The following is a 12,068-nucleotide window of genomic DNA, read 5'->3' as shown; positions in this document are numbered from 1 at the left end:
TGTAATTATAACAAATTGGTTTTATTACAGAAGAAAAAACTGTTTAGTTTTCCAAGGATGTTAAGTTCACCAGGAACTTTGACAGTTGTTCTTTTCCATTTGTGACCAACATCATATTCAGGTTTGTCTTAGTAATTCAAACCTCTAGTTTTAACAACTGTCACCCTTGTAAATAAGACAGTAGAACCTGTTGTGATTACGGGGGACTGTTTAATATTTTTTCTATGCAGAAAGTTTGGTAAGAACTTGGAAGCTATTCATTTGTGCTTTTAAGTACATATGCATTTTTAAATGAAGCTATCTTGTTCCTCTCACTGTTTTTTAATTCCACTCTTTTATACCACTTTTAAATTTGGGGGTCTTTTTTAGAAAATGTGGTTTTATTTATTTATTTTCCTCCCTTGTACTGCTTCTGGGAGTGGGGGAGTGCATGGAATTAGGAAATGGATTTTTTTTCTTTTTCTTTTTTTTTTTTTAAAAGGGAAAAAAAAGGGGGGTTTGAATTTTGTAAGAAGTGGAGGAAGATAAGGAGTTAGTTTACTAACTAGTCATAAAAGTTATTCAAGGGGCAGCTCTCAGTCCAGGACCTCGTCTGTCTGGGTGCAGATCTGTCTGTTATGGTGGGCTGAGTATTATTGCAAGACATTCCTTGTATTGCCAAAGGAAGTCAGTCTTACTGTATTGAAACTTGGGGTATAGGTTCTGGTTGCAGTGACCGTAGACTTGTGTACTTTGCTTGTGTAATGTGTGGTATACCATTGTTCATAAACAGTACCTTAGAAGTAATGCTTTTCTGGTTTACAGGTACATCGTGAGGATGTTTTACTAACACTTAGTAAGCTTTTGTTGAAGTGATAGGATGAAAGGAGCTTTTTCTACAGCAGTGGCTATTTTGCGACCTTGTAAATTATTTGGGGTCAACTGATAGTAGCAAATTCTTGGGTTTTGGAACCTGGTTAGTTGGAAGGCTTTTGGGGTGGATGTTAGCTTTTTTGTTATCTCTTCTGTGATACTTACATAAATCAGTTTTGTAATGAATACATTTAAATACAAATTATGTTCTATTTAATCCATTTTGTAGGTATGGAAGAGTTAATTATGTGCTGGCTCGAAGACTTGAACTTCTACGAGAAGTTGGGCGATTGCAAGAGAGTCTTGGAGTCCCAGGAGATGTTTCTTACACTTGTGAAACAGCTGGCCATTTTTTCTTATACCAAGTAAGGACTGAAATACTTCAGAGGCTGTATGACCTCAGCGTTTTATTAAACACTTTGTAAAATTTAGAGTGAATTTTTCAGAATTGAGTCTAAAAAAAACACCACATCCACATTTTCACTGGTGGTTCAGAATACAATAACAGCTAATGCTATAATTGCAGCAGTACTTGTATTGCTGCTCTTTTAAATCCTGCTTGATGACTGACCAATTCAAAGGATAGTATAGCTGCTCTCTCTGACTGCTTGCAAAGGTTCTAACATGAAGTTTCTCCTATAGATGGGAAAATCTGGGCTGTTTTACATTTTTGGACAAGCATTAGAGGAAGGAGTGGCAGAGATGTGGGTTAAGCACTTGAATGATCAGCCTCATTCCTCCTGCACAGCTCAGAGTGGGGATGAGGTAGAAGAGTTGGTAACAAAGGAGTAAAATAGGAAGAAGAAATGGAGTGGAGAAGAAAAGTGTTTTTGCATCTGTCTTTGTTTCTCACCATCCTATTCTATTTTTAATAGGCAATAAATGGAATTTACTTTCCCCAAGTCAAGTCTGTTTTGCCTTTGGTATCTATGAAGTGATCTTCCTGTCTTTATATCAAGCCTTAAGCTTTTCCATCTAATTTTCTCCCCCTGTCCTTGGGGTGGGGGGCATCAGTGAGAGATGCTGGGTAAGAGCCTGGCAGCCAGCCAAGGTTCACCCACCACAGCTTCAAAAATGTTATCTGGATACAAGATCTCATGCTAATTAAGACATACCTTGCTTTTATGATAATGTTTTATTTTAATACTGTGTGTGCAAGACTGCATGTTGCCAATGACTTTACAATATAAAACTTGTTTGTCGTAGGTGATGTCTCGTTGGGAGGAGTATATCAGCAAAGTGAAAGTTAAAGGTGGAAAACTGCCAGATGTTACGGATGTCTCCGGTTTCTTTCCTTTTCACCAGTATTTTGCAAATGCTCCTCAACCTATTTTCAAAGGCAGATCCTATGAAGAAGATATGGAAATTGCTGAAGGGTGTTTTAGACATATTAAGAAAATATTCACTCAGCTTGAGGTAAGACCTGTAACTATTAAAGGTAAGTGGATGTGGCTAATCATATAAAAAAAAAACTGTACACACTTCCAGAATTCTCTGCCCTGCATTCCAGAAGGAGTATATACCTCTAAGTTGCTCATTAGCTTGTCAGGCACCCAGGTGGGTGAGGATCTCTACCTTTGGGTAATACAGGCATGTTTCACAAGAGGGACAAATTGTCTAATGTGTTTTATTGTGATCTTAGGTAGCGGCCATGCTGTGTGTTCCACTTTCACTGATTCGGTTGCTAGGGTTGGTGCACCTATCACTGTGCATCTGATCCTTACCGGGTACTTGTGTCTACAAGGAGTTGCCTTTTACTCAGAAAACCTGAATGTAACATAAACAGATTATCTTCTCTTTTTCACAGAATCTCTTGAGAGGCTCTTAAAAAGTTAGGATCAAGGTGATCTGGGTATCATTTGGTCATGTTAACTGTATTGGTCTTTCTAATACTGAATTGGACGTGATGATATGATGCAATAAATTAGGAAACAAAAAGATAAAACAAAATTTTGGGAGATTCTGAGAGGATTCCTCAATTGAATAATTGTCTGCAAATGTATGTATGTATATACACAGGTTGCAGAATTAAGGAATTAAATGTTGTTTCCAGGTTTAGCATAAAAACCAAATTCAGGTGAGATTGTTAACAGCAGAGACCTTCATAAATTTGCTGCCTAATTTTACTAAAAAAGTAGCTAGATAGTTTAAGTCAATGCATATTTTAAGCAATAACTGTTTAGATTCTGACTTTCCGGATAATTTTTTTCTTTTTTTTTTTCTCCTCTATAGGAATTCAGAGCATTTGAACTTCTCCGCAGTGGTCTGGATAGATCCAAATACCTGTTGGTGAAAGAAGCAAAAATCATTGCCATGACTTGTACTCATGCTGCTCTGAAACGACATGACCTGGTTGAATTAGGTTTCAAAGTAATGATTTTACTAGTACTACTGCACTAATTGTTTGTTGGGTTTGTTCCCCCTCCCTTTTTTATTTATCCCAAATCTGGGCAACTAGATTATTTTGAGTTACATTTTTTTTACCAGTATGTTTCAGATTGTAATTTTACTGAAGAAAAAGTTAACTTTTTTAAGTAAAGAGATGAAAACACTTCTATTGTATCTGCAGAAAATGCTTAATAGTGCCTATCCATTTAAAAAAAAAAAACCTTTGCCATATTAAATGATGAACTTCAATGATATGCAGTGATTGACTAATAAAGTAAAGGTGGAATTAGGGGGGAAAAAGTGGCCTTTATAACTTTGGCTAAAAAACAAACGGTTTGAGGAAAAATAACTACGATGCAATGCTGCTTTTACCCTAGTGTTAACCATAGGTATTAATTTAGTACAGACCTTAATCTGACAAAGCCAAAACAAAAGCCCACCATCACAGCTCTTCCAGTATTATTTTTCTCAGAAGTGCTCCTCTTCTGCTTCACTGCGAAGATACCGAATTACATTGCTCCACTGCAGAAAGCTTTTCTCTTGCAATATGGGTTATGGCATATGGGAAGCATGTTGTATAGCTCAGTCATGGATTCCTTCTTGATGTAAGCCCTGATTGGTACTGATAGATCTGCCATTGATGGAGTATGACTTCATGCTCTGACATTAATTTTGGTAAGACCCATATTTTACCTAGAAGGTCAAATCCTGCTGTAACTGTCCCACACACTGAAAACTGAATGAGTAATTGATGCTTTCTTTTGGTAGACAGAATGGCATTAATTTATATTGTTTGATTGATGGACATCTTTTTACTTTTTCTTTTTCAGTATGATAACATCTTAATGGAAGAGTCTGCTCAGATTCTGGAGATAGAAACCTTTATACCTCTTCTGTTGCAGGTTAGACGTGAATTATAAAACATGTTACAAAAATGTTAAAAGAGAGTCTTTGTTCTTGAGCAATATAGAATACTAAAAGGAAAATATCTTGTACAGAAAGTAAACTAGAACTGACACTTGTTGTTTGAGTGGACAGTGAGAGCTTTTGCATTGTTCTACATTAGTTGTTCCTTGGTTATTTTTTTTATGGTTCTAAATATATTGCTTTTATTAACTAAATAATAGGATCAGCGGGCTTTCATTTTGAAAATGAAAAAGCAAAGATACTTATATAAAGTAGGCTTTGTTAAGAATGTAAGACTTGCATAATCGCTCTGTGTCATCCTGTCCATTTGTGGGATGTGATCAGTTCGGTCAAGAGATACCAAGCACCTACAACTTTCTGGAAAACTGAGGCCAAGTAGAGAGGAGACATTCCAATGGATGTTACACTGCTACAGAAAGAAAAGAGATGGTTACTATCTATACTTCTACGTTTGTCCAGTAATTACGTGGTTTTTTTCTAGCTAACTGGTAAATGCTTAGCCTGGTATCAACTGCAGCTTGCGCTGTTTGGCAAACCAACAGCAGGTGGATGAAATAATGCAGATGTGATGGTTGAGTGAAAGTATTCCAGTTGCAGCTGGAAAGATACTACTACTAATGCAAAGAAGGAGAGAAGAAAACTGAAGCTGGAGTGGCAGGGAGGATATTTGTAGCACAGTCTTTAGGAAGCCAGGTAGCAATAACTCTGTAACATAAGGGATTGTTGTAATAGGGGGGCAACACTGCTACTTCCAAAGTTGAGTATCTTTCCCTAAAAGCGTTTACTGTGATCATTCTAAACTCAACATATTCAGTCAGACTGTCTTGAAACACTCAGTGCCTCCAGTGAAGGTTATCTATCTGTGGTTGCTTTTAGCAACATGAGCTTGGGAGGTATCACTTCCTTCTTTAAGAGCTAGAGAATTTCATAAGTAAGCAAAATAGGCTTCTCACACATCTGTTGCTCTGTTATGTCTGTAAAGTCAGATTATCACGAGATAAAATTTCACCTCTGGAAGTGAAATATAGGCTCCCTCAGGAGGTCTGTGCAACCTCTTTAGCTGTGACTCAGAAGCTGATATGTGGGAAGTCAGTAAAACTGAAGGGAGTCTGTACTATTGATTTGGTTCTTACTCCAGCGTTTTTCTGAAAAATACAGAGTCTGCATTTGGTCACATTCTAAAATTAAGTTTGCTTTCAGAAGCTTTGCTTGGATCAGATATTTTCATTGAAAAGCAATAATTTTAAGTCCTTTAGAAAACTACATCTGAGCTTTTGTATTTTTCATTCTAAAAGAAATTCTCAATTGAACAAGGTGTGATAGAACAGTCATGAAATACTTGATATGTTTGCAGTGGCAGCTCATGTTTCACTTTTCAGTATTGGCCTAGTGTGCAAAAAAAATGCATGTTACAGGTTAATCATATTGCTGTTAAACCCCAAGTCCAGTTCACAGTTCTTGTGTAACTGTAGGTTTTTCATTTTTAGGGGTATAAATGTAGTTCTTTAATACATGAAGGTATTGATGAGCAAATAGGCAGCATATTCACCCTCCAAACCCTAAATATTGCTTTGAAATTTAAACAGGAGCACATATTTCTCCATTTTTTTGGGGGGTGTTTGGAAAGCAAACCTGTGTTGGGTGAGGATTCTCTCAAAACAGTGACAGTCAAGCTCTCTGTCACTTATTAGTTCAGCGGTTACAATAATACAGTGAAACAGACTTGGTTCCTTTCTGTCCTGCAGGCTTAATGAGTCCTTGTTCTAGTCTCTAGAACACTATTCAAATTGGTTAAATCTGAAATACAACATCTCTTCCTTCTGCTCGGTTAGATATTCCTAACTGTCAGAAAGGCATGGAGACCTAAATTGTCATTTAGATGGCTTCTCCTGCAGTTGGATGTTTAAATCTCTGTACATAAAGGTGTATCAGCCTGGATCAGGGAAATAATTATATATAGTCAATGCAGGAACTGAGAAGTTTTGTATAATTAAACCCCATGCAGTGCTAGGGAGGTGATTGTGCCCCTGTGCTCGGCATTGGTGAGGCCACACCTTGAGTACTGTGTGCAGTTCTGGGCTCTTCTCCATAAGAAGGACATTGAGGTCCTTGAGCGAGTGCAGAGAAGGGCAACCAGGCTGGTGATGGGGCTGAAAGGCAAATCATATGAGGAACAGCTCAGGGAGCTGGGGTTGTTTAGTCTGGAGAAGAGGAGGCTGAGGGGAGACCTTATCACTGCCTAGCACTATCTGAAGGGAGGTTGTAGAGAGGTGGGCGATGTTCTTTTCAGCCAGGTGACAGGGGAACATGAACAAGGGGAAATGGCACAAAGCTGTGCCAGGGCAGGGTCAGATTAGATGTTACGAAAAAAATGTTTCACTGAAAGCATTGTCGGGACCTGGAAAAGGCTGCCCAGGGTTGAGTCACCTTCCCTGGATATGTTTGTTTAAAAGACAGGTAGATGAGGTACTTAGGTATATGGTTTATCATAGGACAGGAATGGTTGGACTTGATCTTAAAGGTCTTTTCCAACATTGTGATTCTGTGAAACAAGGTTTTTTTTGCCACAGACCCACATTCTGGGGGAAATTCCATGACCGTTCTTACAAGAGCCATCCAGATAGTCCTTGACAATTGAAGGTTTGTTTTTTTTTTTAACAAAGCCTGAAGAGCTAGACTTGTAGATGAGTAGTACTTGATTTCTTGCACTTGCAGTTCAGAGTAAGAAATTTTTTTCAAATCAATTCCTTTGGAGGGCTCTGTCCAAGATTGAAATTGCTGATAGGAGCAGAATGATTATATAGAATACTTGGTTTTCTCTAAATCAATAATGTTTTTGTAAGGAGGGGGGGGCATATGTTTTCCAATGTCATTGAAAATTATTTCCTTCCTCTTACTTTGTTACTAAGGCATCTTCAGGCTTTATGAACAGGACAGTCCAGAGTTCAGGTTTTTTTCTTTGCTGTCTGATCAGAGAGGGTTTCGACGCTCTTCTACTTCAGGTAGCAGGAAAAGGGACTTTAGATTCTCTGTTGAATAGTGCTCTTATGAGGAAAGGGAAATATCTCAAGAGTGTGTAAGAAATGAAGGTTTGAATTGTAAAACTGGTTGGTGGAGATCTTCAGGATTCTGATTCCTAGATAATGTTGCCCACACATCTGTTCCTTTTTTGTCCCTATCTTACAACATTTCTTCATGAGCTGTTGGTATGAATCATAGGTACACAAAGGGTGATGAGGAACTAAAGATACTGAAGAGCATTCAGGCCAAGAGCCAGGGTGAGGATTAATTAGAGGCATATCCTGGTAATGGAAGAGGCTGTGTGGGAATTCTAGAGGTAATCAGATGAAGCATGTGAACTGCAGAGACAGTTGAAAGGCAGTCGCTCTGCTTGTGCCCTTAGCCTTGTTAGTACTAGAATTTTCAGATGCTTCCAGCACTTCATATTCACATTCTCAGAATTCAGAAAGTTTCAAAGACTGTGTGAGGGTAACAGTACTGTGTAGCAATCAGGTCTTTTACTACTATAGCTTCTTAATTGTGCCTCTTCCCTTTGTCTTCTGATGATTTGTTACTTTTGGTCTTTAAAATAATGTATAACGTTTATCCTGATGTTTCTCCACTGACCATAGTAATTCTTTTTAAAATGACCGCAATTCAGTGTAGCTTAAGAAGAAATGTTGAACTTTAGGCCTTAGCCTGAGATGGACAATTTGATTACTAGTGTGCTGTAATTCAGTGTCTCATATTGTAATAATTATAATTGTGTAATTGTTTAATTGTAGAACCCCCAGGATGGATTCAGTCGTTTGAAGCGGTGGATTATGATTGGTGACCATCATCAGCTGCCACCAGTCATTAAGAACATGGCTTTTCAAAAATACTCCAACATGGAGCAGTCCCTTTTTACACGGTTTGTTCGTGTTGGAGTGCCAACTGTTGATTTGGATGCACAAGGAAGAGCAAGAGCAAGGTGAGACAGAGAAAAATGGCATGTATAGCTTGTAACAAAATACCAGGTTAAAGCTTAGAAATTGTATTGTAGCTATTAGAACAGAGGTAAAACTGTACTTTCTTTGTTCCATCTCTTTCAGCTTAGGCTAGGAAGAGAGACTCTTTTGCTGAACTGCCATCAGATTTACTTTTTTGTGCATGTCTAGTAGTACTCTGCTTTTGTATGAGTACTTTATTGAAAATTTTTTTGAAGGAATTTTGATAGTCGTAAGTATTAAAGAAAAATTTGATTTATTTAGCCTTGAATATATAATATTTCCCTTAAGGTCTGCAAAAGGGGGCTTTTCTTAGAGTAATTCAGCAGAGCTTCAGCTTCGATTGGAGACAACCAGGTTGTCCATACTGCGAACCTGTATTACAATAACTTTTCTATATTATCCATGTATTTGTCATTTCTCTGCGGTAGTGTAGATGTTCTTAGGTATTTATTTATTGTGTGAAGTAAGTATTTGTGGTAGCAGGTTAACAAGGAAAAATAAAACGATAGAAGAAAAAATTACTCTGTATAAAATCTTGCTACTTGAATTTTAAATCCTAATTTTTTAAGGCATAAAATGGAAAGAACAATGTGAAGAACTACTACTTTTTTTTTCCCATGTAGGGATTGTTGGGAGTGGTAGAATGGTATTTTTTAGTTATATGAACAGTAGTTATGTATGAATTTAAAAATGCAAGTTGTTATATTATCAGATGATGATAAATGAAATTTATTTTGCCATCTACTATTTTGCAACATCTAAGCAAATTTCTTAGAGATAAGGGAGCAGTAGAGTTCCTTTGCTTTGCAAGCAAATTCTTGATCAAGGACATTTTTCCATACCTTTCTACACTTTGTCTTTTCTTACCATAAGTACCTTCCTCATGAACTACCCTACTTTATCTTCTGGATATTGTGCATTTGGGAATGGGACGTTCTGGTTATATTACTACTCCTGTAAATAAATAGCAGAGATGATTCAGAAGTGTGTAGATTGTGGGTGTATCCCTTCACATCTCATGTTAATACATGGCAATACACAAAATAAGAAAATAAATTTGGTTTTGCAGTAAAAAGCTTCACAATGGATATTCCAGAAAGTCCTTTTCCCCTACTCCTTCCCTTTTGTAAAAAAGCATTAATATTCCTTAAATTGTTATCTGTGATTCCTACTAGATTTCTTTGCAAGACTTGTACCCTGCAGTGTAAAGCTGATCAAGTAGAACAGGCTTAAGGCTGATTGTGCTGCACAGAGCTTCTAAAAAGAAGTGACATCTGGAGTTTTCTGAGAGAGAAAGTTTCTGAGGGAACCAAACAGAATCATATTTAGAAAATAAAATTGTTGAATAGCTTGTAAATAGCTAATATCTATGTACAGGCTGGGTATGGCAGTGTTACTTTTTTCATTGTAAACCTACAGAAACATTAATTTTGAAAGTGAGGGGTCATGTGCAACTGAACTACTTTGAGCTCAGGAACCCATTTTAACTATTTGGGGTTTGTCTCTTACGCTTTTGGACAGTTTATGTAACCTCTACAACTGGCGTTACAAGAATCTGGGTAACCTGCCTCATGTGCAGCTGCTGCCGGAATTCAGAACGGCCAATGCTGGGTTTTTGTATGACTTCCAGCTTATAAATGTAGAAGACTTCAATGGTGTGGGAGAGTCTGAACCCAATCCTTATTTCTATCAGGTAAGAAATACTATGTATATAATTTATTTAATCTGAATATGGTTTACCAAATCTACAGTGAAGACAGATTATCAGATTAAACTGATGTTTCATTCATGTTCTCAGACAATTAAGTCTTGTGTATTCATGTCTTTTTTTCTCCCTTTTAATCAGTTTAGAATGTTGAAAATTATATTATGTCGTGCTTTTTGCTCCAAGTGAATGACTTTGCTTGATATCTGTGTTTTCTCAATGTTATGAGAGGGGTGAGATCTGGTGTATAATTCATTATGAAACGTTGTTTTGGCCTATGGCAAATTAAAGTCCATTGTAATTCATCTGTACTGCCATGATAGTGAAATCAACAGTAGCATTTTCCCTGTACATGAAGGATCAAAGTTGGCTTTGTTGCACATATTTGAGCCTGAAGAGTCACTGCTTTGAATTGATCTTTATGTAAAAACGCTGAAAAGCCCATTCATAAATGAATGAAACAGTACTGCAAAAAATAAGTCTCTGTGCAAAAGACAGATATTGAGACTGAAGTAAATTGCCAAAAAAACAACTTAGCCTTTGAATTTCTCAACTAAATTTGAAAATTAGGCCAGCAACAGCAGCTGCCATCTGTTTCTCTTAAATATAAAAACCCCTACACTTGTAAGGAGATGCTTGTATTTTCAGTCCTCTTATTCTTCTTGTTTTAAAAACAGTGATGAAAACAAACTCCGGTGCTTATAATTACCAGTTTGGGTTTCAGCATAGTCAGAGGCTGGAGCTGAGCGCAAGTTAACAAGTTTAATTCAAACATGGAATTAACACCTTATATTTTGTTTACTATTACGGAGAGCAAACAATGTACTTTAAGAACATAATATTTGTTGTCATTTTTTCCCTATGAAGAGCATTGAGATTCATGTTAACTTATATTTTGAAAAATACGAAAGATAATCATAGTTTATGCTTGGGTTCCTCTCTCACTTTTTTAAATACAAGCTAGCATGCTGTTAATGAATAAGCCCATGGTGAGCCATAATCCACTGTATGTCATTCTTAGTTTGAGGGCGGTTGTTTGGAGGTAGAAGCTGCTTAAGATTTTGTTGTTCAAGCTGTAGCACTGTAAAGAAGTAGTAGTAAAGAGTTGTCCTGTGGAACATCTGAAATTAGTGCCTTAAAAACAGGATTCTGATAACAGAGAATCTGAGCACTGCTTTAGTCCATTCCTGGGCCAAAGACAACTGACTCATGTAGGGACACAGACCACCTTTATCATTACAGTACTTTCATGAGCACTCTTAAAATGTGTACTAGAGTTATTTTTCTTTTTCATGGTCCAGAGGATTGAGAGATACTAGCAGATTATGTTAGCGGTAGCGAATTACAACCATGCATTATTTCTCTCTGATTTTGGGCATTTCTGTCCAGATTTAGTGGATTAAGATTTGCAGAATAGCTTTATGCCCCCTGGTGTTTGGTATGTGTAGCAACTGCATTTTCCAAGTAATGCAGAGCCCACTTCAGAAGAAGTAAAGGAGGCTGGTATGTTCAGCCTAGTAAAACACACACTTTTTGGGGGTAAGTTTCCCAGTGTAAATAGAGCAGGAATACATGTCAGCAGTTGAGCGTAACTTTTTAGCCTGAAACGTAATTTTTCTTGATGGAAAAGGGATTTAAACAGGCTATGGATAACTTCAGTCTGGAAACTGGACAAAATTTCTACAGCCAGAAGAGTGATGCTTTTAGGCATTAGGGGGGAAAAAGTTAAGAAATACAAAATAACAGCTGGTTGTTTGAAATTGAAAAGGTATGGCCTCAGTAGAAATAACTGCATTTAATAGTCCAGATGTGTCTCTCCTAATTAATAGTTGAAAGGACTTTTGTTATTCTAGTTCAACTGGTTCTTACTTTCAGCTTTAGTGGAGAGCCATTCACTGCAACATTTTTGCGTGCTTATTTGGAACTGTGTTAAATTTGCACTTTTTTTAAAATAACTTTAAATATAGGAGTCTGGGGTCTATCAGCTTGTAGTAGTTTTTAACAAATAATAATAATTTTTGGGTTTGCATAACAGATTTTTTGGTATGTGACCTTTAAGAAGAAGAAGAAGAAATGAAATATTGTACAGGTTGTGTTCTGTAATAATAGTTCTGTTGGGCAGATAGCTGTAAGTATATAAATGCATTTATATTCAAATGTGTAAATATTTAATAGCTCATAAATGCAATTTAAATGGACTACTA

General features: G+C 36.9%; 1 protein-coding gene across 1 annotated transcript in view; it reads left to right on the top strand.

Annotated features, from left to right (window-relative positions):
- The window catches only part of AQR (aquarius intron-binding spliceosomal factor), a gene marked incomplete at its 5' end in the record, with an annotated part of 52,485 nt that overhangs the window by 33,540 nt on the left and 6,877 nt on the right, over positions 1 to 12,068 (top strand). The window contains 6 exons of the mRNA XM_084262832.1: positions 1,082 to 1,217; positions 2,059 to 2,268; positions 3,085 to 3,222; positions 4,071 to 4,142; positions 7,953 to 8,140; positions 9,681 to 9,852. Coding sequence (XP_084118958.1) covers positions 1,082 to 1,217; positions 2,059 to 2,268; positions 3,085 to 3,222; positions 4,071 to 4,142; positions 7,953 to 8,140; positions 9,681 to 9,852 — 916 coding nt within the window. The remainder of the gene's footprint in view (positions 1 to 1,081; positions 1,218 to 2,058; positions 2,269 to 3,084; positions 3,223 to 4,070; positions 4,143 to 7,952; positions 8,141 to 9,680; positions 9,853 to 12,068) is intronic.

This window comes from Gallinula chloropus (genome assembly GCF_964237585.1).
Source record: "Gallinula chloropus genome assembly, chromosome: 4".
NCBI lineage: Eukaryota > Metazoa > Chordata > Aves > Gruiformes > Rallidae > Gallinula > Gallinula chloropus.
Note: the sequence above shows the minus strand (reverse complement) of the source record. Positions and strands in the feature narration are given on the sequence as shown.